Source organism: Numida meleagris, chromosome 26 (assembly GCF_002078875.1).
Source record: "Numida meleagris isolate 19003 breed g44 Domestic line chromosome 26, NumMel1.0, whole genome shotgun sequence".
NCBI lineage: Eukaryota > Metazoa > Chordata > Aves > Galliformes > Numididae > Numida > Numida meleagris.
The window spans coordinates 2,966,648-2,993,837 of record NC_034434.1 but is presented as its reverse complement, the minus strand read 5'-3'; the positions used below and the strand labels follow the sequence as shown (position 1 = coordinate 2,993,837).

General features: G+C 49.7%; 1 protein-coding gene across 1 annotated transcript in view; it reads right to left on the bottom strand.

The window, feature by feature from the left end:
• SKAP1 (src kinase associated phosphoprotein 1) overlaps positions 1–27,190 on the bottom strand; it is a 117,004-nt gene that overhangs the window by 67,349 nt on the left and 22,465 nt on the right. Inside the window, exon 4 of the mRNA XM_021377837.1 lies at positions 22,459–22,575. Within this exon, the coding sequence (XP_021233512.1) occupies positions 22,459–22,575 (117 nt within the window). The remainder of the gene's footprint in view (positions 1–22,458; positions 22,576–27,190) is intronic.

Sequence of the window (27,190 nt, the reverse complement as noted above, 5' to 3'; positions counted from 1 at the left end):
CCCACTCCCCCCATTCACGCAGTAACAATAAGGACAGAAACCTAATTCACGTCGCTCCCGCACCCGCATGGTGCCAGGACGAGCGCGCTGTGCGCTGGGGATGGCGGAGCTTCTACTCAAGCCACTGGCACGTGAATGTTTATTTCCAGCACTCAAAATGCCCATGACCTGAATTTCTCTCTCTAGGACCTATGAACTATTCAGTTACAGAGTGCGGGGTTTTGTTGGGAAGAGAGAGCGGATGGATTGGGGTAGAACTACTGTACTTGTTGAGTAATCCACAAACCTCCAGTCCTTTGGTGACAAAATATCTTTGAAAATATGCAAGGGATTGACAGAACTGCCCAGGAAGAGATGAGAGAACTGCATCTCATCAGCCTTAACAAAAGATGGTCACATTCTGCCTTTCCTCCCTCTGTAATGTCACCCAGGATGCTTCAAACCCAACTCAAACCAAGTAAGCCAAACCAAATCTAATCCAACCCAACCAAGCCAAACCAAATCTAACCCAACCAAACCCAACCCAACCAAACCCAACCAAACCCAACCCAACCAAACCCAACCCAACCCAACCCAACCCAACCAAACCCAACCCAACCAAACCCAACCAAACTCAAACCAACCAAACCCAACCAAGCCATACCCAAGCCAACCCAACCCAACCAAGCCTTACACTCAACTTGCAAGGACAACACGTTTCTAAAGGAGCCAAAAGAATCACAGGGTTTTCCTTCAGGTGCACCGAGGTTCCTTGCTAAACCCTTCCACATGGCTGGGTTTTTAGCAGGAATAACTCCCTCTAGGCAGTAAACTCACCACATTATATTCAAAATCCCAGAATATATTTGAACCAGGATCTCACTAGGTCAAAAAGATCATAGTTCCCATCTTTCTCTCCTCATTTCTCTCCTCTTTCCACCTAAAAATATACAAGAGTCCATAACTTTGAATCCCACGGATCGGGAATTGGCAAGTTTGATAAACAATTCCAAGTTTTAATGGAATCTGAAAGGAAAGGGGGAGGGGAAGGAGCTGGCCAAAAGGGATGCAGAAATGTCAGGAATTTGACAGAGGAAATGACGCTGAGGTGGATATTCTCAACAAATATTCTTCCTTCCTTGAGATAAACCCCACAAGAAAGAGCTTAGGAGGGTGCTCAGCTGTAACCCACAAACCCCACGTTGATGCATACTGCTATATGTGCTCTGCTAAACGCCAGCTAGAGAAAAGGAACCCAGATCATCACTTGGGCTGGGCTACAATTGAGGAGAATTATGGAAACTAATCAGGTAAAAATCTGACATTGGGAGCGACCATATGGAGAAGAGCTCCTTAACCAGTGCAACAAAGGAGCACAACAAAACATCCCAATGTGAACATCCCCAGCCACCACCTGTAATTTCATGCCATAGTTTGCAAAGAAGAAGCCACGAGCCATAAGCTTCTTGCCTCTCGTTGCTCTAACAGCATGAAAAAAGAGAGAGAAGCAAAGATTCACAGGACATCCCTGCCCACTCCCAGCAGCTCTGCTCCATTGCTAACAGCATGTTCCAGACATGCATGCAGCTGAGACGAAAGCAGAAAAGGATTTTTTTGGTATGAAGGATCTGCAAAGGGAGGGTGTTTTTTTTTGCACAAAATACTCCCGACGCTTTACAACCCACATCCCTGCTTTACAATAGCATCCTGGAATAGTTATGCCCTTATTACGACATTTCAGCGCATTAAAAATACATTGGGCAAAGCAAATAACTTTAAAAAACAAATTTTCACCAGCGTGGAGCTGTAACATTAATTGCTGGGCTGTTTACATGTCTGCTGCTTTCCTCTCAGCTATTGCTATCACATCTCCAGCTGTAAAGGTAAGGGACAAAACAAACATCCAGGGGCTCTGGCTTCCTCCTGCCAGCAGCTCACGCAGCTCTCAGAGCAGCACGCACTCCCACGTCGCTACCCATTTTCTTGCACTGCATTTGCTTTACAGAAACCTTGACACCCTTCATTCAGTGTGCACTTTACCGAGCACATTTGGGCTTTCCTGAGTGCCAATTTGGTTGATCGTCGATGTCAGAGCATCGCAGAGCTGCGAGAGTTTTTAGTTCATTATATTCCAGGTTCCATCTCCTTTTGCAGAGAGGCAAAGCCTGACTCGACCAACCCCATGCAGCAACAGCCAGCAGCACAGGACCATCATCATCCCCCCCCCCCCGTGCTCCCTGCATAAAACGGGCCTCAGTCACACAGATTGCAGCTGATTTGCCAAAGTTCTTGTACATCATGGTTACAGCTCCCTGCCTATTAACTCATAATAATAGGGCTATAACAACAATTTTTAAAAATAAGACAATGAAGTCATACTGATAAAATAGGCCATAAACAGGGATCTATAGCCTGCTTATTGCTTTGTAATGATGAAATACAACTTACTCTCAGTTACGTGGAAACTGGAATATTTTTTTTTTAAGCTGCATCTATTAAATAGATGATCTCTAAGTTCGGTTGTCTGGGAGATACCACAAATCAGCAGACCCTCAGCATTTGGCCCAGGTGGGGAATGGGAGTAATAAGGAACTGCACCTCTATGGCACTTCCCACTCGAGGTTCCCAGGGTAGTTCAGGCACTGGGAAGCTTTAAAACTCAATGCCTCGTGTCCACAGACGGGCAAAAGCTGATGCAGAGGGAAGGCGCACAGAGCTCCTCTCGCAGGTGAAGCAGAATCATGTCAAAGCTAAAGATGCACTCTCTGCTCCTTATTTCCCATTCTGGGACCTCCAGAACCTCTTGGTCCCATTCCGTCCACCCCAGGAGCTGAGCAGGGACCCCACGCATGGGGTCTTGCAGGACTGGGCTGCGTCTTCAGAGGCATCAGCAGCCACAGGAGCCCAACTCCTGCGAGTTCAGCTCTCTGCAGCTGGGATGGGATGGACACAGCCCCTCCAAGGCCTTTGGCCAAGGAGATAACGCCGTTCCCATTCGAATTTCCATTGTTTAGAGCGAGTGAGTATTTTCACAGCTGTTCTGGGGTCTCTGGAACTTGCAGTCAGGCCCTTTGGACACCTAAACTCAGGAAAGCAATTAAGCATATGCTTACGTGCGGCGCTGATGACAAATCATTTTCTGTTCTGGAGCTTAGAGAGACACTGCCTAATTATTTTCAGGAGAACTTCCACCAGCAAACGCCGCACTTCTGAAGCTGAGAAAAGCTTCTGGGACACAAGCTGACGGGGGGGGGGGGGGGGGGTTTCACCAGAAGGGAGAAGGGAAATGGATGCACCCCCAGGAATTGGCCTTCCCACTCCAGCCCTACAGCACAAGACCCATTTCTGGCTTTGCACGCTTTCTGCTGCTGCTGTGGCAGATGCCCTTCACCCACATTTGGCCTCTAGGTCCAGGAAGGCTTTCCCTTTCCTACAGAGCACGTGGCACAAAGGTGAACGACCCAAAGGGCCGCGTGGGGAGGATGAGCGCAGCCCTGCGCCCGCTGCCACCCCGAGGCACCCGGAGCAGCTGGCCCTGCCTGCAAGCTGCCACGTGCTTTCCTGCACACAACCTGCGGCGTTGTGCATGCACAATGCCATAAATCCATCCACACGCACACACCGAGCTGCTCAGGGTGCGAGTGCACAACGCCAGCTCGAGCGTGCGAGCGGCAGCGGGAGTTATTCCTGCGTGCAGAGCATGTGCACAGAGCACGCTGCTCGGCAGCGGCTGCACGCGTTCCCCGTTGCCCCTTTCGATGGGAAAGAGCTCTGCAGCACTCTGGGAATTTGGGGAAATTAAAAAATATATATGAATGAGGTGTTTGTAAGGCATAAAGCTCAGAATGTGCTGGGGGATGCGGGTGGCACCGGGGTTGGGGGGGGGGGACACAAGCCCTGGGCCTTTGCTGCACAGTTTGAGCCCAGGATGCCAATGAGGAGGTGGAATTCTCTTTGCCCTCCTGCTCGAGCTCCGAGGAAGGCTGAAACAAAGCTTGCTGCCATCGAGACTTTTATGGAGTCTGCACTTTGACACGGGCCAGGTACAGCAGCCATAACCATCCCCACTTTGTGTCACAGAATCGTAGGGCAGCTTGGGTTAAAAGGGACCTCAGACATCACCTGCTTTCAGCCCTCTGCCATATGCCACAAAACACTGATGCTCTGCGACCCAGGGGGAAACTGAGGCACGAGTAGGAAGGGAGAAGGGCACCCAGCCCCGTTCTCACGGCCCTTGCACAGAAGTTCTGGCAGAGGGCTGAGAGCGGGGAGCGAAACTTCCCATCCGCGGCGGACGCAGCCCGGGATGCGCTGCCCAACATTCCCAATTTGTCCGAGGTTTTTCGGGGCTGGGGGAAGGGGGGGGGGGGATGCAGGAGGCCTGGACTGTCTTTCGGGGTTGCCATGGCTACAAGGTCATCCCTCCAGACTTGGCTCTACCAGCAGAGTTCAGACGGGTCAGCGTGTGACCGGCTCAAACCCCGAGGTTAAAAGTTCAAGCGGTGACGGAAAAACCAATATGTCCACGCAGAGTATGCCGTACAATTTATTTCAATTTACTTCAAGCCATGCATATAAAATTTAGATAAATTCTATTCAGATCTGATGTTGCCTGACACACAATGTATGCAAACAGATGTCTTTGGGGCTTTCACTCAGCTTTGGGGAGGAGACAGGGTGCTAAGTTAATACGTATTAATAACAAATATAAATCGGGGGGTGCCGGTATCGTCTTACAGAAAAGCAGGACGGAGATTTTAGGTTTAAAAACGCCCGATTCCCTTCTCCCGCGTTTTAATTTTCACCCTCCCTTTGTAATTTCCCGAGCTCTCCCGATCCACGCGGTGTCATATTAAGGAAGATAATGAGTATTTACAACTGCAGCCCCGCTTGTCACCGCAGTTATAGCCTCTATTTATACCCTGTGCCACTTTCTCCGGATTCCTGGTGACGGATGGCTTTGATTTATATTTGAACGCCGTCCCCCCCTTGCTCCCCTCTCCTCCGGTCCCCACCTCTGGGCGGCTGCGGAGCGGCCCCACGGCCACGAGATGGCTCCTGGAGCCCTTCTGCAGCCGGGCTGGGGCTGGGGGGGTCCGCTCCATCCCACCACCCCCTAACCCTAAGGGCACAACTCAGCAGCTGCTGCCCGGGGTCGGGAATGAGGGTGGGAGGAAGAAAAGGATGGAGCAGAATGCAAAAAATATATATATATTTCATGGATGCGTGCAGATATGTATAGATTATATAGAGAGAAATATATGTATATGGAGAAAGACTTATATATATATATTTCTATATACATATATATACATATACACATATGTAAAACCAGGGCATGCAAAATGCCGGAGGAAACAAGGGTTTCCCATCACTTCATGGCAGAAACCCCATGCCCAGCTCACCTGGGTGGCTTTGGGGCACCAGCAGCACAAAGAGATTCCCACCTCCGCGGGCTGCGGGTTTTAGAGCGGGTGCTGACCCACTCGCAGCGAGCGGCCGAAAGAATAAAAGCGGAGTGTTCTGGAAATGCACTGCAGGCTCGTGGAGAAAATTAGCCAGATTGGCTCTCTAACTCGTTTAACGAGCAACAGTCGCACTCGAAGGAGTGCTGCAGGAGTCGGCGGCGAGAAGGAGCTGCTGCACTTTGCCCGAATACTGCAGTGCTTTTTCCAAAGGGCACCCGGCTGCACTGGGCACTCCTGCACCGAGCAGAGCCTTCCAGCTTCCCAAACATTTCTATTTTATAAAATAAACCAGCAGTGGGAAGCTCCTTTATTCTAGCACATCATCGGCTCGTTGGAGTAAGGCGGCAATTAACGAAACCAACTGGCTTGAAAAAGTTGCGTTGTTTTGGTTTGTTTTTAAAGCAGGCTCGGTGTGATCTGCTCTCGGGGGGTAAAAAAAAAAAATCCCGCCTTCAGGTGAGCAATAATTTTCTAATATCCACCTTCCACCTCCCTCCGCTTTTCTCCCCCCAGAAAAGAAGGGGGAGGGGGGAAAAATCATTTACAAATTCTTTCGTTCGTCCCATCAATTGGAACTCGTGTCCAGGCGGCGTTCTGCTTAACGCAAGCCGAGCGGAATTTCATACATCAGAATATAAATCCAATTCTCTTTACCTGCCAGAATTTCCTCGGAGAGCAATTTCAAGGTCACAAAGGATGGGCCAAATCCTGAAGCCTTTATTCAGGTTTATTTAGTAATTACTCGGACTTCGGGGGGGAGTTCTGCCCGCGACCGTGGCCCTTCCAAGTGACGCCTAAGTGATGGTTTAATAAAGATTTGGCGTATTAAGGTGCGGATTTCGGGTCAGGTGGCAATCACCCATCCCAGAGCACACGGGGATGTTTGTGTTACAAATGGACGCGTGGAACCCTCCGCACGTTCCGAGCAGTTCCTGATTCCGGGACGGGAAATGAATGACCTCCCCACTTCTCAATGACTAAAAAACGAGGGAATAAAACCATTTCAGGAGCCCTCCATTTCTCGATACGGACAAAGTCCCTTATTTTCATCACCCCTGTCAGTTATGACAAGCGCCGACTGGACAAATACCAGCGCCAGCTCCGGCCATTCGTTTCTATCCGCGATGATTTGAGCACGGGGCTCAACTGCCTAAAAAATATAGATGAGTTCCGTTGGTTTTTGTTGGTTTGTTGTTTTTGTTTGTTTTTTTTTTTCCTACGGAAGGGCCCATCAACTACAACAACAAGACGGGAAGATTTCACGACGCTTTGCAGCGCTCGTAGCTACCGCGTCGCTGGCTCCAGCTCTGCAAAATGGACATTTCCACTTTGAGAGCTTAAAAAAAAAAAAAAAAAAAAAAGGGAAAAAGCCTTTGGCCTCTCTCAGCCCACCTCCTCCCCTACATGTGCGGCCGCTTGCTGGAAGCCAGGCTGCGAGCAGTAAGATTTACAGCAGCAAGACGCGTTTGCTGGAGTTGCGGTGACCGTTTTCTTTCCTATCGGTTCCAGCCCGCAGCTCCCAGCACCCCTCGAAGAACAGATGTCCCGGAGAAGTGAGGCCATTCATCCTAACAGCAGTTTGGGGGGCCAGTCCCGCAGGAGCCGCAGCCGAGAGGGCTCTGCCATTGCCATGAGAAATCGACTTTTTGTGACGAGCCGGAGAATAATATAGAACCCGAGCGTCGCTGTGAGCAAAAGGCGCTAATTTGCTGCACCGCTGTACGGGGAGAGGGCGGTGGGAGGAAGGAGGGATGGGATGGAGGAATAAAATCCCACCGTTCCGGGAGCAGGGCTCAGAACCCGCTGCCCGTTCTTCATCAGCGTGAAAAATGACAACTGTAACCAGATTTTTCTCTGTCGCCGGCGTAAATGTGCGATTACAGCTGTTCATATTTTCACTCTAATGAAGGGTTGTACATTTAAATGGTAAGATTTATTATAGATGGTGCGCTGCCTGTGTACATGCAAAATTGTTAACCGATGCCTAAAATGCCGCTTGTTTATTCTGGCATCAATTATCATTTTTCTCAATTTTTCAATAATAAATAAAAAAAAAAAAAAAAAAGCCCATTTGGGCACAGATGAGCTTCTGGTTCGCCCGGGGAAAGAAGCGAAACCTCAAAAAAAAAACCCACAAAAGTGAGGGGAGGGGTAGCAGAGGAAAACGCCTCGATGAGGATTGCGGGAGAAAATGAGAGGACGCCCATTGGGAATGGGACCCATCGTCCCGCATCAGCCCGGAGCCGACCTCGCCGGTTTTTTGCCTCGAGCCGGCGTGAGCCCGGGTTCATAAACAGGTGAAATGATGGAGCTCATTGCAACGAACATCAGCGCTGAAACTAAATAACCGCGTTGCCAGCGCGGTCCCCGCTGCAAGACGGATGGTAAACTTGACCTGCCGCTGGTACTATCCGAGTGCCATTTTTTATCGCCCTTGGCCGCCCCCCCGGCTGGGCGCGCGGTGTAAATGCCGCTGCGTGGTCAGGTCAGGCCCGGGCCCGGGTGAAACTCCGTTCACATTTGCATACAGGCGGGCTCGCACAATGAAGGCCCATCTGTTCCCGTCACCGAGTACAAATCGAGTGTCACCCAACTCGCTGCAAACGACAGCCGCGCGGCCATTAGATGGAGGAACGCTTAGCTCAGGTTACGGATATGGAACTGCTGATTTGGGTTTAAATACCTGATAACTGAAGACTTTTTATTACGTGCGAACAAAGGGTGAACCTTGAACCCACCGCCAGAGCACCCTGCTCCCAGCAGACCCCCACCCCGACACCCCGCGGCCCCCGTCAGCCGCACAAAGCCGCTGTGCATTTCTCCAGGCAAAAAGAAAAAAAAAAAAAAAAAAGACCTAAACCGAGATTAAAATGCCACGAAACAGATCGTAACCACAGCCCATGGTACGGAATCTACATGGCAGATAGGACGGGTGCAACCGGAACAGGGGGAAAAGGAACCGTGGCGTAAACAGGAGGCGAACTCTGAACTCTGCGTACCCTCCGAGGTCATTCGTGTGGTCGCAGCGTTGTTTCTTGAATTTCCAGTAAATTTGGCCCAAGTGGAAATATTTGCAGCTTGGGTTCAGCGGAGGTGAGGCTGCACCCCGCTCACCCCTCCGGATGGCACTGAGCGGGACGTGGCTGGGACCCATGGCAACGTATGCAGGGCCATCCCCAGGTCAGCATCAGCCCCAAGAAGAACCCAAGGCCATGGGCAATGCAGCCCAACGTCAGTGCCATGAACAGGTGGGGCACCTTGGGGTTACCCCCGATATCCGCCCAATTTAGGGGGCTCCTGAGGTTTGCTTTGGTCTTTCTCCCTTTCCAGTAGGGCAGCACTAAACCTCTATGTGTTACTTTCAAGATGAAATCAAATGACCCGATGCTGTGCTCAGAACAAGGCTCCTGCCCCATGACTGAGCCATGAGGAAGAAAAGCAGCGAAGCTCAATGCCCGTGCAGGATCAGCATGGTCAATGCCAGCAACACTGCCTTCCTTGCTTCATAGCCAAGGGGACAAGCACCCCAAACTCCCATGAAGAGCCACCTCTGAGCATCAGTTGCAAACTTTGGGCCCAAATCTCAGAGCTGGGCATGGGGAACCCCAACTGCGGCCAACGCAGCAGCACAAGGAACGGGGCCAACCCTCCAGAGCTGACGCAGATCAGATCTGGTGGCACGATCAGAACTTCCAAGGTCACACAGTGATGCTGCAGGTCCTGCCGTGTATCACCCATCTCCCCTTTCTACACTCACATCAGAACAGCCCCTCACAGGGGGAGCACTGATTTTTTTTCTTATGCCCCTTTCTCCCAGGTCCGAGGGCACCCAAGCTCTCCTTTGTGCCATGGGATCCACTTCCCAGCCAACTGACAGAGGTTGCTTAACTACTGGGAGGAAAACAGACTTTTCAGCAGTACGAGCAGGAAAAAAACCTTTTATTCCACCAAAAACCCTTATGGGAAGCTGAAATCCCATTAGCTGAAGCCCCCGACACCGGGTAACTTTCCCCACCGTTCCGGGCTTGCTCTGGCAGCTGCCTTTCCCTCTCTTGTAAAGTTCCCTTAAACAAAGTGGGGATTTGCATATCACAGCCGAACCCCTTCTCGGGATGTCCCCGATTTGCATGCAAGGTGGATGCGTGTGGCAGCGAGCTCCAAAGCCAACGAGAAAAAAAAAAGAAGAAGAAGAAGAAGAAAAAAAAAAAAAACCACGACACAAGGTTTACCCTTCTGTTGGCTCCTAAAGAAAGAAAGCCCCATTAAAGAGCTGTCACTGTTTTAATTCCCGTTTTCCTACAGGGATATGATCCCATTCCCTTCTCCAAAAGATAAAGCAACTCGTCTGATAGAAATATTGGCTGCTTGGTGTGCGTGGGTCTTTTTTTCTTTTTTTTTCTCCTTTCTTTTTTCTCTCTTTTTTTTTTTTTTTTTTGTTAGGAGTGAACAGGAACTGAACCTTGAACTTCATTTACCCTTTGAACTCGTTACCTTTAAACAAAATTCCCCATGCTTTCCCTCTTCAAACAAATTTCATCACAATTACAGTCCCTTCCACTTCGCTTAAAGATATATAATCATTGACTTGACCTAATTACCTGGTGCAGGCCTTTCTCTACAAGGTGAAAGCCATATTGGTGTGAACAGAAGCTGACCCCTGTATTCTCGATACCCCAATTTTATTCTAATTATTGTATAGAAGGTTTTCCATCTTCCTCTGTCCTCCTATTCCCTCCCCCCAGATGCTATTTTGTCGCTGGTGTGTTCAGCGATGCCCTTTGGGTTTCGAGCTGCCTGGAGACCGGCTGCAAAATCCATCTCGTAAAAAGGACGGGGGTTTTTCAAGCCTCCCCAGTTCAATAGGGAGCCAGGAGACTGAGGTCTACAAAAGAAGGGCAAGCAGCATCTCACATGCAGCCTTGACCCCCCCCATGCAGGCTGCACCCCACTCTGGAGACCCCTCCAAGGGGTCTGGGAGATTTGAATTGAAAGTTTTACCACAGCAGGGAACCCAAATTCAGACATGGAGTCTGAAGCCAATGCCTCCTGGAACTCCAGCACGGAGGACATAAGCACTGAGCATTGGGTGCTGGTTGGCCCTACCGGCCCCTGTCCCTCCAGACCCAACCAAAGAGCAAGCCAAGGTCGTCCAGCTGCCGAAAATGGGTGTTCTCAGACAGATGATAGCTCAAATTTAGTAGAATCTGTATGGCAAATCCAGGACTTATGTGCACATCACGACTGTTCTCTCAACCCTCAGTTCACCCTCTCACACTGCATTTCCTCTAACAGTAGGCGTGCTGGAGTCAAATCACTTTGCACTCAACCAACATCCCCCTTATCCCCTGTCCCGTCTATTTGCCTATTTGAACTACGAGCTCTTCAAAGCTATAAACTGGTGCAAAAGAGATTTGATACTGTGGTAGCACCACAAAATATCCCTGTAACAATTAAATCATCTTCCAGAAAACTGGGACAAGGTTGTTGTGCCTTCTTCTATAAGGCTGAGAGGAACTTCCCACCCTGTCCTAATAATTTCTGATAGTATTCACAGACAAAGCAAGGCTTAAATTACCCCTGCAATTCAAGATATTTTCTCTTATCCTTTAAAACCAACAAGAAAAATCCACCAAACCCAGCTCCGACATTAATAAAGAGTCGCAGCCATTGACAAGCGGGGTCACTGAGAAATGGCACCTCCCTAACCTTTGCATTTGTCTTGGGTAATTGAAAAATAATTAGCAATTGCAAAAGGGTTCAATACCTAAGAGTAAACAAAGGGAAAAGGGTTACCCTAAGTCACGGTCCCATGGCCTGGGGCAGAGCGGTTTCTCATCCGCAAGGTGAGCATCCCCCCCCCCCCCCCCGTTGACAAATGAGCCAAGGGCAGACAGGAAGCCAGGGGGAGGGCAGGTGCCTGGGGTCACCCGGAGCTGCTCTGCGCATTCACATCCCTTCCTGCTCCCTCCACGTTTATCAGCATCTGAACAAAAGGAGAAGCGGAGACAGAAGGAGCCAACGCCGAAGCGCGCAGATAGGTGGTGCGCAAAGCCCGGCTCTGTGTCAGAGGTAGTGCAGCCATTTGTTATGGTCTCTTGGCGAGAAAGGCCATGCTCAGATGCCCTGGAGCTCCACTGTAATAAATAGACAGTGAAGATTAAAGGAGCAAATCCTACCACCTGCCCCAAGCCTGAACCCACAGATTTAGCATACTGGGGTACCCAAGAGGGATGGAGGCTTTGTAGGCGACAGAGCTATAGCCATTTTATGGCATTTCTGCAACCTCAGGGCTTGTGCGTGTGCCCCTCGCTCCCCCGCTGCTCCGTGAACCCGGGGCTGAGCAGGAGGACCAGGGGGAGGGGAGCGCAGCATCGTCCCAGTCCTGGTCATGGGATCAAACCCAGGAGCCAGAACCCAGCCGCCATGCTCCGCACTATTGTCCTCCTCCTCCCAGAGTTCTTTGATCAGCAGCAAGTTTGCATATCAAAGAAAAGAAGCCAAAGAGAATATTCAAATCCTGATATTGTCTGGCCTTCCTTTCCCCTGGCAGGGCTGGCGAGTTTTCCATCGTAAACGTGGGTGCGTTTTCCAACCGTCTCGCTTTACTTTTCTGTTGTTGGGTTGGGGCTTTTTTTTAATCTTCATTTATGAGTGGGTTTGCAAGACCTCAACTATAAAATCGATGCATTTCTGACCCACTTGTTCAGATGGCACTTGAAAAGAAAGATCTGCCGTACTTTCTCAAAACAACTTCTCCCAGATCAGGGTGGGGGTACCAGAAATGCCCTCGATTCCAGATAAGATGCATTTTTTCCCCGAAATTAATTGATGCACCCAGTCAAGCGGAGCTCGCAGACCCAGGAAGGCACTCAAAGCAGATGTAGAATTTCCACTTAACAGTTGGAAATAAAGCACCTTTAAATCAACCCTGACAGAAAGCAAACTGGAAACCCATCTTAAGAGGAGTGTCACCACCCCGATGTCCACTAGATGACAAATGTGGCGAAATGTTGGCAGCAAAGAATTCTCACCCACTTGGGAGATGCCATTACAACTCGAGGGAGCAGGAGTCATGCCCTCCTCCAATAGAGATGGCTCAGGTAAGCACTGGCTCTCCTACATCGACTCCAGGATGTGGGTGTAAGCATAGAACAGGACGGACAGATATACCTACGTGAGGGTTTTATACTTCCAAGCCATGCCTTCCTTCCCACCAATCTCCATTTGCATGAAGTCTTTGAGGAATTACAGCAGCAGAGTTCCCGAGCGTAACAAGCCGTCGGCCATTCCTTTTAATCACAGCAGATAGCAAAGAGAAGTGGAGAGGGCAATAATCAAAGGTAGCACCAAAATTTAAAGACACGCTACCGAGGTGAAGCTGAAAAACGCTCTCGCCGATCTAATGTCACGCTCATAAAATAACAGGCCAGATTAAAAACCGAAAAGGGAGTCAATTACTTTATGAGCACCTTGGCAATAATTGCCTTCTTAGCAACAAGCAACCCTTGGGTTCGCAGCGAGGGAATGACCTTAGGCACATATGGTCAGCCTTTCTGATCAAGCCACAAAATTAGCAGACGAAGGGTAATGTGGAAGATGCAATATATCTGGAGACTTTACTGAGCGTTTGATGTGGTGCCACAGCAAATCTCACTGAAAAAATTAATTTACCTCCGCTCGGATAGAAGCAATCGTCACAGGCTGAAAATTGGCCCAAGGGCCACAGACAAAAGCTGCTGATAAATGGCTCTGCGTCACGTGGGGGAGAAGCGTCTGTGTTGGGGTACTGCAGGGTATTAGTCCCCATTTTATCTAAGGCAAGTAAACAGTCCATTAATTCAATGAGCAGGAAGATACTAAATTAGGTGGTAATGCAAATATCAAGTGAAAGCAGAGGAAATAATAGTAGGGGACATGGAGAGGTTAGGAATACAGATAGAACAATAAAATGAGGTTCAACCCGCTGAAGAATAAAGCAGGGTAACAAAAAAAAACAAAGGTAATTCAGTGCACATTCAGCACTGCAGAATGTTCTGGTTTACCATTGGGGATGCCAGCCTCCGTTCTTGTCTGTGCCTCCCCACAAAGGAGGTGAGAAAATTGGCCTGAGTCGAGGTTAGCAGTCAGCACACCTTGGGCCAGAGGTATATTATTAAAATCCAAGTCTCAAAGCTCATGGCACATCTAACGCACAGCTTCGTAACCCCCACTACGAGACATGAGCAGCACTAATATTTAAGGGCATAAATAGCCAGAGAGCAATTCCTGAATAAAGCGCAAGGAGGCAAGAGTTAGGGTAGACTGGAAAGCTTCGCTGACCCAAGGATCGCTCCTGCAGATGCCCAAAGTCTTTGGAGGACAGCAGAGCTCTGTCCTTTTGGGTAACTAGGAGTAGGTAAAGCAGAGGGATGAGCTATTGGAAGTGGACAGCACAGCCCTGTATTCCAGCACTGACCCCAACAACCTGAGCGCTCCAAATCTTCAAGGGAACGTCACCCCTATCACGCACGTCTCCCCACACACCCCATGCATCAGGTGGTTATCAGGGGAGGGAGGGCACTCCCAGGATCTGGAAGGAGTTCAGAGAGCACTGGGAGCTTCACTCCACTAAATTTTGTCCTCCCTTGGATGTTGGGACTTCTCCGCCCGTCTGCCAGCCCACCCTAGGCATCTCCTTTGGGTGCGTTAGATCGCTTCGGCACTGAATGCCTTTGCCCCAGATGCTCTACATTTAAAATTAAAACAAACTTCTGATTTCTTCCCTCAAATTCCATTATTTTTTGCCGCGCTTTGATCCTCTGCAGAGCATCGGCGGACCACTTATGTGTACAGCAGATGGCCCAGCCTCATTACTAAATACAAAACCAGCCCTTCAGCCAGAGAATCTGCTCAAGGTGCTCGGGGCTCCCAGGAACAAAGATGCTATTCCCAACCTGGGTCAAGTGGGTTGCACTCCACATCCGCCCCAGCTCCGTGGGAATTGTGCCTTCCACTCTGATGACCGAATCTTACTGCGAAACCCCTCGAACGCTCTCCTGCTCCTTGGTTTGCCTTTGACTTCCTCACCCAGGCAAACCCAAGGTTTTCTTGCTCCAAAGGCCACCCCGAGTGCTGGGGAGGTGCCACACTGCGGGTAACTCGGTTAAACGCCGCGGCCGCTCAGCCCTGGGCGATGGGAGGAATTGATCCATCTGCCAGAGTGTTTGCTCGAGCACAGAGTGAAGGTGGAGAGAGGAAGAGCAGCAATTCACCAATTTCAGACGGCAGCTCTCCCACTTTAACCTACGAGCGCGGGAAGAAAAAATAGTGGCAAAGCTTTGTAACCAAATAAAGAGAGCTGTGAGCTCAATAACAGGCATTATCCTATGGCAAAGATTCTGTTATTGTTGAGTACTGATTCCTTTATCTCTCGGAGACAATCAACCTTCAGCCAGAGGAGTCTAACCTTAAAACCCCATAACTCAATTTTACATAGTGTTAAAGTTTGGGGGGACATTTGTCAGCGCCGGAGCTGATACAATCAGTCTGGAGGACCCTAGAACAAAGAGCACCGGGTGAAGAGCGTGTCACCTCAGCACACATTCGTTTCCTTGATGAACACGGAGCTATTAGTCGGCGAGAAGGCATTATCAGGTTGAAGGATGGTGCTGATTGTTTCGGCCGCTCTTCCCACGGCGCTGGATTCGAGCAGCCAGTCCCAGCGTGTGCTCAGCGCCCCGTGGGCTGCACCCCCAATGCACGCAGGTATCAGCCCATCAGCACAGCCCAGGAATCAACGCAGACACGCCATCCCTTTCAGCTGCCAGCTCGCTCGGAGGGTTAAACAATAAAAGTTTAACTTGCTTCAAGAAGCACTTCATCACCGGCTGCCTCCAACAAAGTTACTCTAAAACACACGTGCACGGAAACACGGCAACGTCCTCGTGCACAATGACAGTGCCAGCCACCAGCAGGGCCCCTCTGCTGGCAGAACCCCACCAGCAGGTCCAGCCACACCGGGGAGAAGCTTGCAGGGCAAAGCTCTGCTTCATCCCTTACACTGAACAGAGAAGTGAAAGAAATGTAAAGAAAAAAGAAAAAAAAAAGGCCTTTTCCTCCTCTTTCTCCCTCCAGTTGTCCTTCGACACGTGTCACTTTGGAATTTATTATAACCAGACTTTAAATTAAATTCTCCAGGACAGTGGCTTTATTTTTGCACGCAGCGATTTTCAGCGCTGCGTAACCTGGGTAATAATTTAATGTATTCCCCGTGGCTCGCATTGAACCAAATATTTACGTACGTGCTTAAGTCACAATGAAGTCAGCAGTAGTTGAGCATGTGTTAATGTGTGTATATATAGCACGGGCTTTTATTGCTGTCCAGGCCATTTCTCTCAGCTGGGAATTTCGTATTTCAGGACTCGTTAGTGATCCGAGATTGATCCTGCAATGTTCCAGCCTAACTCCCACCAGCCGTTCCAGCCAGGTGAGCAGCCAATACCTAACCCTGCCTGTGGGATGAGGCTGTTTTTATCCCAACCGTGTTGCAGGAGCATGGGGAAAGCCCGTGTTCTGTTGGCCCTTGGGTCCACTGGACCTACAGATGTGTCCCATGCACAAAGGGAAGTTCGCCCTGGTTCCATACAAGTCACCTTGCCGTTAGGAAGAGCCCTATTTGCTTCCCCTGCTAATTATGTCACTATGCTCAAAATTCCAGCAAGGAAAAAAAATCAAAACCTGCACCTTTGCCACCCTCAGTACGCTGGGAAATTTACCCTTCTGATTATCCCAACCCAAGCATCTCCAACTCTTTTTCTTATTGCAGTACCCCCACCGAACCCACTCCATATTTCATCTCCCCGTTCACCCATTTAATACAAGGAGTAAAGACCAGGTGAGGTCGGTGCTGCTGGAGCTGCCCACCCCACGGCTCAGCCTGCCCTTGAGCAGTGCTCACAGCGGGATGCTCTGCACAGTAAGCTGCAGTCGCTTCCTTTTCCAACGGGCAGAGCAGGAGATGCGATGAAGTTCCACCCCGCCACTTTGTTAACGTACATTTCTTGCCTATCGATCCCTCTGCCGGGCAGAACACAGACACACAAAGCGTTTGTGCTTCAGATTTACATCCTCATGAATAAAAAGCCCTTTAGGGGGTGGCTCTGTGATCCCAGCCGTAGCCGTAACCCATGCTTCCATAATTCACGTGGGTCTGACACTGGGATGCTCAGTGTGCCATGAGAGAAGGCTGAGACAGCTCCCAGACCTCACCGAGCCCCACAGAAATACCCCACAGGTGGAGGGCACTGCCTGCTGCAATCATCACTCAATGCTATTTGCTTGCCCAGGAGCTCTCTGTTAAGCACCTTACCAAAAAATCCCACTAACACCTCGTCGTTAAAGGCTGTCCTCCAGGTATGGAAAGCGCATCCATCCATTTGATCCCGCGCTTATAAAACAATCAGGAAAAGAAAAAAACCTTTAATTGCGCTTTCCCCTGTCGGCAAAGAGCGGAGAAGTGAGGGGTTTTTGCTTTAGAAAAGCTGCATTAATAAGTTATCAGTATTGCGCTGAGGTCTAAGTAACTTGAGTTATCACTCTTGTCGGAGGTGCCACAGACCCACACTGCTGAGATTTTACACCGCATTTCATAACATTTTGGGTATTTTAAGAGCTCTCGCAATGAGGAATTACTGCAGAATCTCAGCTGAAAAAACCAAGCAGCCATCCCAGTGGTTAGGCAAAAACCCCTTCCAAGCCACAAACCGAGGCATGTAACACCCAGTGGCAAAGACAATCACACACATGTTTTGCATAAAAACAGCTCTGGGGCTGACAGCCCTCAGCTGCAAACAGCCACCGGGACCTCGCCATCCCATTTAGCTGCAGGAGCAGACCCGCCCCCCGAGCACAAGAGCAGCCTCGGACCGACCTCCAAACGTCTCAGCTGGGGGAAAAAAAAAATGACTCTGAGCTGAAAACGAGCACCCACAGAACCGTGGGCTCAGGCGGGCGCCCTCGGGAGCAGCATCTGCAGCTCGGCGTGCCCAGAGGATGGGAGCTGCAGCCACAACTCACAGCGACTTTTCTATTACTTGCACGACAGTTGGCTGCAGCTGCAAAATCCCAGATGAGAACACCAAGCCACTCCGGGTCGGTCGGTCGGTTGGTTTTAAATGAAAGCTGAAAATCTTGGTGGCGTTGCTCTTAGCGCTGCCCATTTGCTGCAGAGGTCTGAGCTCTCCTGCGTGACACTTGCAGCTCTTTCGGCAGCCTGCACGCAACCCACCCTCCTCCTCTCCACCCCAGAACAACAATAATCCCTAATACAAAGGTGAACCGAGCTGCTCGGCATAAAACGCAGCCAAACCTTTGGACCAGACAGCGTGCCGTTCCAAGGAGTGATGTGCACAGTGCCACGGACATTATCACACCGGGTTTGAAAGTGCTAACGTGACGGTGCACGTCCGTTCAGAAAACGATAACTCAAAAGAACGTGAGCTTTAAGGAAGCCTGATTTCTTTGTATCACACAGCATAGCGACACATATACATATATTATTTTTGTAGAAACTGTTTCCGATTCCGTGGGTTTTTGCCTTTTCCTCAGCAAAACTCGCGTCCAGACCTGCTGGCAGTCCTGCTGCAGAATGGGTGCCCTGCAAAATCGTGACCCACCCGTGCTTTAAGCCCTGGCTCCCTGGGACGATGCCCAAGGAAAGGAGCCACGTGGGACCCCCGACAGCAATCACGCTCCTCAGACCATTCCCAAAGCGTTTCTTGCCCTGTTTCATCAAGTGCACCAAGAGCGAGTTTGTAACCACGCAGTCAAAAGCAACAAAGGACATGTCTGGACATCGGGGAGACAGGGATAATTGCTTCTAATGGGATTTTAAAAGAAAAAAAATACAAAGCTTTCAACCTGTAAAAGGCACTCATCTGTGGGCATTCCGGGTTTGATCTATACAGATTATTGAACCTGCTGACACTCAGCGGTTCTGCAGCAGTCAGGTTCTTAGTCTGCATTTTATTTCATGCACTTTTTAAAGAAAATCGTACCCGAACTTCAGCAGCATTTGGGCCGGCAGCTCCGGGGGCTGTGGCTTGGGCTGCCTGTGCCGTGCCAGCCCTGAGCCTGCTGCCCACACGTGCCTCCCCAGCACCGCAACTCGGGGAAGAACAACCACAATCTCCACTTTGGTTTTGGATAAGCAAAACTCTGCCGTTATTGAGCCAACCCAAGGGTGTCGCTCAGCCCACGCCGTGCTGCCAAAGCGTGCAGCTCGCGTTCCCGTGGCGGTGAGAAGAAATTCGCAGAACCACCCGTTTTGTTTGAGTGTTGGTTTTTATGGTTTTTTTTGTGTTTTTTTTTTTTTCCCGGACACCTCTAATTTCAAGGTCGAGGCTCAAAAAAAAAAAAAAAAAAACAAAAAAAACCACCCAAAATACAACATCGCGACGTCCCAACCCTCCCCCGCTCGGACTGCACTTCCTCCGCCTCGCCACCAGGGGGCGCTGCGGAACTCCGCCAGCCGGCAGCGCGCGCCCGCGCGAGGCGGCGCGCCACGAGCGCCCTGCAGGCGGGGTGGGTGGCGCGCCCCGGAGCCCCGGACAGAAGCGGGTAGGAAAGATGGGAGAATTAAAAGCAGAAGGTGTAGCTCGTAGCGCACGGGTTGTCTGGAAGCCGGGGAGCACGCACGGTTCAGAGCAGTGAATGCTTCGGAGAGCATGGTTCGGTGCTCCTCAATAGCGTCAAGGGAAGATGTGACACCCCAAGGCAAAGACTTGGTCTGTGCGGGGGATGCATGGAGGCCACCAGGGACAAGGTGACAACTTCCAAAAGAGCTTTACGGCCTCGTCCCCTGCATTTCCAGGCTGGTCTGCCGAGCCCTTCTTGCAGAGAGCAGCTGCACACAAAACTCGCTGCAGGATTTTCCCTACCCGCTCACGCGTCACAGAAGGCCAAGTGTGAGCAAATAGGGCCTCTCCAGGATGCAAAGAGGTTTAAGAAGTAAATCACCACCTCTTAACGGTTTCTAATCCTCCTCAACCTTCAGTGTCATGCTTCTGTTTTAGTTTGTCCCCCTCTCCCCCAAGCCACTGGGGCGCAGTGATGTGCCATCTCACCTACCGCCCTCCACAGCTTTGAAGATAGAAGCCATTTGTGGGAGGTCTTTACGAAGCAAAGGGCGTTTTTGCGGAAGGATTTGATTTTCATTACGCTCAGAACTTCGACATTTTAAAAAAAACACAGACAAAACTGGATGAGCCGTGTGGCTGCCCACAGCCCTCTGCCGACATGATGGAAAAATCCTGGAAGTCGGAGTCGAGATTTCTTCCCACAGAGCCCGTGCCTAACGGAATCCGTAAAGCACGCTCCTGTCACTGGGAGTTCTACCCCCTTCCATGTGCTAACGAATACCTCTGTTATGCCAAATAAAATATATTGTTGCTTCTCCCGTTGTGACACCAGCAGTACAGCCACCGGGCAGGGGCTGCAGTGGCCACAACCCCCAGCTCCGTGCGTTCTTGCTTTGACATTGGGTGAGTCAGGTGGCTGCTGCCTCAGTGTCCCTCCAGTAAGACATCACAGGCTTCGTTATGATAGGAGAAGTGCTGCTAAAGAGCCAAGGGGAAGAAAGAAGAAGAAGAAGAAAAAACAACAAACAAACGAACAAAAAAAAACCCGATAAAGCAATATCAAAAAGTGCTAAATGTTAAAGCTGCAGCCTCTCCAGCCCCTCGGGAAGCGATACCTTACGCTCAGTAAAACTAAATCAACGAACACTGGCAGACTTAGCCATCTATCCATTTCAAAGGAAATATTTCTGAAAAGTCTTCCGCGGTCTGAGCAGAGTACATTACGTGGGAAGTGTCTCATCAGAAATACTTATCATTATGGCAGTGCTTTGCACTTCCACAGAGCTTCACAGCCTCCCAGCGCTGTGCAAACATTAGCTTCTTAATCACTCATTAGGGACAATCCTATAGAGCAGGGCCATGCCTCATTGAGTAAAGTCATCCCCAACTCACACAGCCCCTCTTGCTCCCTCCAGAGACAACTTTAAAGGATCTCTCCGATTCCCAACACGAGTTCAGAGCAGGAATGGAGAAGTCTGTTCAGAATGAAAGTGAACAGTGGTGGCATTACCGTCCCCAAACTCTCCCGTTTTTTATAGCAAAGAGCATCAGCCCGGCCGGAGGGATCTGCTTCCACTGAAGCCTTGAATTAATAACACTGGGGAGTTCATTGAATAAAGGGACCATAAAGATCATCCAGAATTCTTTCTTTTCCTTCACCGTTACCATTCCAGACTACCAACAGCCTGAATCTAATCAGCCAAAACTGTCCAACTTTCATCTAGAATGAACACATACAACGCCCACGATTCGCCGACATTTAGCTCTCTTATCAGTTTCCAAGAGCTAACACCTCATTTCAATGTAACTGCTCTCAAAGCCAGGTTTTTGGGGTTTGTTTTTTTGAGGTTTTCTTGCCCCTTTCTTTTTGTTGTACGCAGTTTTTCTGCGTTATCCATCTCCTGGCCATTCACCCCCTTGGGCAGCCTTCCATCGAGCCTGGCATTTCATCTGCGTCTGAAGATCTCCAGCGGTGCCAAGTGTTTGCATACCTCGCGAGTGTTATGTCAAACTCTGCCCCTTCGGGCTGCCAAAAACCACCACTCAACGTTAGCAAAGCAAATACCTCCTTAGACAAGCTTCATAAACATGCCAGGAGAAAGCCAAGACTTCATGAAGACATTGCTCACCTGACGAGGCCGAGCTCGAGGCCCTCAGCACCCTTTCATGTCCCCATTAGCCCAACATTCGTTATCCCTGTTGCGCGTTCTCCATCCGCACGCTGCGTAAGTGCATCATTTCTGATTCCTTCAAGGAACCGAACCCAAATCCCACACCTCTTGTCCTAACTACCAGACCAACCTGGTCTCTAATCAGTCACAACGAAGCCGCTTTTAATAGCATGAATCAATTTGTATGACAGATAAGCCTGGTGCTTTGCACAGCGCAAGGAAGCTAAATTTGGTGCCCATCAGCTCTTATGGCCTCGTCCCAAATAAATCCTCATTGCTCTGTGCTCTTGACTGATGAGTACCAGTTCACTAACGAGAGTGGGAGTAGATGTGAAAGAATACACTGAGCTGGAAGAGGTGGAGAAGAATAAGGAAAGAAGCAGAGAAAATGAAAAAGGATGAGGAGTGGGGAGTATGAGAGCATCAGGGAAAGTGCAAGGGAAGTGAAAGAGGAGGAGGAAACAAGATCTGTGGGAAGGAGGAGATTGAGAACCTGTGAGCAATGCAGTCAAACCTTCACTAGGGCCCACAGATAACCCCGGAGAAGATAGAACTGTCTCCACTCTGTAGGCTCCAATTTCAACAGCATATCACCCATTGCTCCTAAACCACCACTCATGAGCAGAAGTGAACATCACAGCAGCTCTTTGCCCAGGAAACCTCTGCCTGGCACTGAATGCTCTGCAATATGCCCTTGGCCTCAGCGTGCCAGCTCAAGTCACCTACATGGCTGGGAGCTCATCTATGCTCTTGGGAAGATGGAGCTCCAATCCCAAGCACTAGGTGGTCCCCAGAAGGCTTTCCAAATGGAGACAATGTAAATGAGTCTTAATTTTCATAAGATGGAAGGAGAAAAGCTATGAGAAGACAATGTAACCCCCCTTAGAAGTGTGAGGATGGGCAACCCAAGAAGAAAAGCACCCAGAAGTTGCGTGTTAATTTTGGAAAATGCTGCCACTTGTCCAGTTGAGCTCTTTCCCATCATCGTTGCTCACACAAAACAGAACAACCAATTCCAATTTGCTCCAGGATGATCACGAAATCTATTGAGCTTCAGCAACACTGTATTCAATTCGGGATCGCCGTAACGTTTTACAGGCATTGATAAAACAGGCATCAGTCAATAAAATCCAACACCTCCAGCGTTACGAGATGGATGAGAAACGAGTCGCACCATTTCCGTCTTCTTCACGCAACGACTTTTAAAAAACAGCAGTGACTTACCATCATCCTGCAAGTCCGATGGGAGCGAGACATCAGATGTCATGGAAGGGGCCAAACTCCAGCTCTGATTTTCATCAGAACTGTCCTGCCCAAAGCCAGCATCGTGCTGATTCTCTCCTAGAAAGAGAGCAGAGCTTGATTTTAGTGAAGATACTGCCAAATCCAAATCTTATTCCCTACACTGAGAAGGGTTTCTTCCTGTTTCCAACCTTCCACTGAAGTTCTCTACGAAACCCAAACTCTCTTGGGTTGGTAATAAGGCCAGATGAACCATTCAGGGCCAAGACAGCATCTCTCTGCTGCAACAGCACTCGTGCTGCATATGTGCAGAGTTGGAGGGCGCACGAGGAGGAGGTTGGAAATCTAAGCTCTGGCAGTCTGGCCCCAAGGCCTGTTCCATTCATTGCTCTTGCACTCAGTGCACGACCTCTGTGAAAAGCATCCATCTGTAAACAGGGGATTATAGAATCCTACCACCTTCTTCACTAGCATGAGGAATCTTGTATTGTAGGAGAAATCTTTGAGCTCCTCAAGTGAAAGGGTCACAGGGAAGGAAACTGACTCCGTGTAATTACAGTAACATCCAAATTAACAAAGCAAAGCATCTGCGTGGAGTCAGACATAGCACTGAGCAGTTATTTTCCTAGGGAATTTGTTACTGACACTGGGTTTTATGCAGAAAGCACTCGGCTACAATAGAAAAAGATGTTAACATAAAACTTTAATGCAAGTGGAGCACACGTAGCCTACGTGTAGGAGAAAAGACTGCTCGGCTCAAACAAAGCAGAAAAGCCATCTTTCAAGTTTTTGCCTTTTTTCCTGCATACACAGACCCCAGACTGCTGATAACGGAGGTAAAGACAGCTGGCTCCTCATTCAGCACCCAGCAAACAGCAGGAAAGGTGAGTTTCCAGCTGATGTTAATTGTGTTCAAACAGCAAAAAACTAAGTTCCAAACAGGTTTGATCTTAGCAAACACAGAAACCGTGGCCCGCAGTTTGAATCAAGCACTGATGAAAGGGTAATGAACGGGAATGGGAGGTTCTCTTCCTCCCACCAACAAGAAATGCACTGAGGGAGCAGTGCTCTTTCCAGCCCTATGCTTATTTGCTTCCAGCAGCCATCCCAGCACGCAGCCGGATTGAGGAAAAAAAATCTATATATTCAGAAAATAACTTTTCTCCTTTTGGGAAGCGCGTCGTTCAGCATCTGCGTTGCTGGCCTCTTCTCATGCCAAGAAGAAAGCTGCAGGTCCCCAGCCCAGAAGGGCAAGGCTGTAATTCCTGCTGCACCATCACACCTCCGTGGAAGTTGTAGTGCAGAGATCTTCCATCCGTGCACTGCTTCTAGGGAGGCCGTGCAGGGCGAGCAAAGCACGTCGCTCCGTGCTACAAAGAATGATGCCACTCGTGCATGTGCCTCCATGAGGAAAAAAAAAAGCAGCCAGGTGTTAAAAGCAGGACTGCAATCCCCTGCTCCACTGGCCCAGGCTGCAGCAAGTGGAGCCCATCCACGAGCGCACCGCTGACCTTGGAGAAGTCGCTGCACCACGAGGGGAAGTTTCTTCCCCTGTTTTAACGTAGCGTGTTTAGGTCTTCAAATAAAAAGGCTCTAGAAAGCCTGTGCAAAAGGCTGCTACCACGCAGCACCAGCTCACTGTCACAGGAAGACATGGGGATCATTCTAATGAGCAGCCTTCCTACGTGCCTTGCTGCAGCGGCGTGGGCTTGTCTGCTTGCAGCACTGCAGAGACACCAGCACTGCAAGACAGCTTCTGTGAGCCCGCTCAGCCTTAATCCCTTACAAGAAGGTTCTCTTTCCAGCAAACTGCACGGTATCACGGCAGGCTTTTCAAAGCCAGCATCAAGGTAACAGGTGTTCCCTTATAACGAGATACAGGTGCGGCATTATTGTGATAACGAGCAAACTGTTTATGGTTTTGGAATAGCAGGAGGCAGCGTGGCACGGTGCAGCCGTCTCGCTGGGGAGGAGCAGCTCATGCAGCGATGCGTGGCTGCAGCACGTCGCTTGGAACAAGTACAAGGACCCGGGCAGGAAAGTTACTTGCAAGAAGAAGTCGCTGCCTTTAACATCAGAAGCAGCTGTCGCACGCAGAAGCCGCGTGAAAGAGCCAAGCCACGGGTCTCTGTTTTGGCAGAACGTTTCCCAGACGTGAAATATCACACAGGAGGGGTTGTCGCCACGGATGTGCTCTTCCTTGCAGCGGGTTCACTTTCTGCATGCAGGAGGGGAAACCGGGTTTTCACACGTTGCGGTGACCCGCTCAAGAATGCAGAGGCTGCAGAATGTACATACAAGGACGTGCCAAGCCCAGCAGGGCCCCGAACCATGAGCTGCTGCAGCACAAAGGCATTCTGTTTGGTTTGGTGTCAGGAATATTTTTGAACTGCTTCAGAGCTACAGCAACAGAGATCAACAGATGCTCTGCACGCAGCCACTTCACGCAAGTTGAAAAAGGAAGGGAGCGAGGATTTGTTTTGCAAACTTTTGGGCTTTAATCTCCTTTTCCATTAAGTTTATGGAGCAGCAACAGCTAGTTGAGTCCAAGCAGAAAAAATAACCAGCAACTTGTCAGGGGCCAAGCTATTGTTTTGAACGGAGAAAAAACTCATTAGCTTTTAATGAAAACACGGGGAATAAAAACCAAATAGCACAGAACTCCAGCAAATAATTACCCCGCACCTGACGCAGAGCTGCTCTATCTTCCTATTCAGATCCTCAGCAAAACTCCCCAACTCCTTGCTCTTTGGAGCATGAACAACTGCAACAGTGACTCCAAGGGGAAGGAGCAAGGGGTTCCTTGGGCTTACACCTCATCCTGGGGTCCCCTGGCACTGCTTGGCTACCCCCGAGTGTGCTCAACACTTTTTCTTAATTCATGATTGTCATGGCACAGGGAAGATGGGGAAGGAAAGGGGGGAAGGAAAGGGGGAAGGAAAGGAGGGGAAGGAAAGAAGGGAAAGAAAGGGAGGAAGGAAAGGGGAGAAGGAAAGGGGGAAGGAAAGGAGGGGAAGGAAGAGGGGAAGGAAAGGGGGAAGGAAAGGAGGGGAAGGAAAGAAGGGAAAGAAAGGGAGGAAGGAAAGGGGAGAAGGAAAGGGGGATGGAAAGGAGGGGAAGGAAAGGGGGAAGGAAAGGAGGGGAAGGAAGAGGGGAAGGAAAGGGATCTTTCAGCTGCCTGACATTTTCTGTGGAAACAGCTTCTTGCACAGCAGCAGAAAGAGAGGCTTGAAGGCACCGTGTGTAATTAACACAGACCCATTGCTTCATGTGCCTCGACTGGGCACATTGCAGAGGGACAGATGTGTCCCCAGCGTTGGGGTGTCCCCAGGGTCGGGGTGCCAGGCCCAGGCATCCACGCTAGCGGGCGCTGAGCGGGGCCTGCTCGGAGGTCAGGCACATCGTGTGCCGGAGGGTCATGCAAAAACACTGCCAAGAAGGGAATGCAAAGAACTCAATTAAGCATTAAGAGAAGTGAGGGAGCGGCCCAAGCGCTGCTGGCCGCGAGGAAGGGCCGTCCGAGCTGCGCTTTGTGCTCGTGCTGCTGGACATGAGTCCTGCAGCTCTAACAGAGCAGGGGTGGGAGCTGGCAGAAAGCAGAGCTTGGGACAAATGCTGAAGAAACGTTCTGTTCGGGCTCCGTTTTGCTACACTTCTGTAGAGTGGTGTCACAAAATGGCTCTACGCCTTCCTCCCTTTGGACAAAATGAGGAGAGGGGCGGTTAATACGAAGTTTGAGCCTGAAGTTTCCTTTCTTCAAGCTGTAGTTTGTCCCTCATCTATGTTCAGAAAGGGAATTAAGGCATCACGACGCAGACAGAAAGAAGAAGGATTTCAATAGGTGAAAGGGCTGCTTTGTAGAAGGGGGAGCATCTCCAGTAGCTTGTTAAGGGAACTGCAATTAAGCTCACTTTGCATGCAGTGGAGCTCTTTATCTGGGTACCCAGAGTTTCATTAAGCATCTTTTTAGAGCACAAGGAAAAATCAATACCGAGCGAGTTCCATTTACACTTTATGATGAGGAATCTCGTGCCAAAGCGGAAGTAAAATCCCCAACTCCACTTAATACTCAAGGAAACAAAGTTCCTGCTTTAAAGCAACGACTCCTTAGCATCACGCCACAAATAAAGGCCTCCGCTCAAAATCCCGCCTGCCTTCATGCTCCACGGTGTTAATATCTCCAGATTTTTCGGGGACTCATTTAGCAGTAACGCGTTTCCCCAAGCAGAGCTGTAGAAGGATTATCAATGCTGTGGTCTCCTATCCCTGACTGCAATCGCTGCTGAGATTGCAGAGAATCACATGGAAACACATCAACAGAGACGCACCCACACAGTCAGCGCTGCTCACACGTAAATATATTACGGTTTAGCTTTTGTGATGTAGTTAAAGCTCCGTCAACGCTGCCATTATAAATTAGATACCTTTTAAAACGCATTTGTGCGCGGGGAAATGTATGATGTTTCTTTTTTTTTTTTTTTTTTTTTTTGAATGCCTTAAAGGCTCCATCAGCTCCTAAGCGCCCATATGGATTTGTGTGATTTGTCCCTGTGATTAATACACCAGCAGCTGAGGTTCCGGTGCACGCCGAGTTTCTGCACTTTCTTCACGCAAGACCCTAAGTTCCTTTTCGTAATGTCACACAACTGAGAACTCAACGCTGTCTATTGCGCATCACTGGGATGCGCCTACGTGTCCTCCCCCCCCCCCCCCC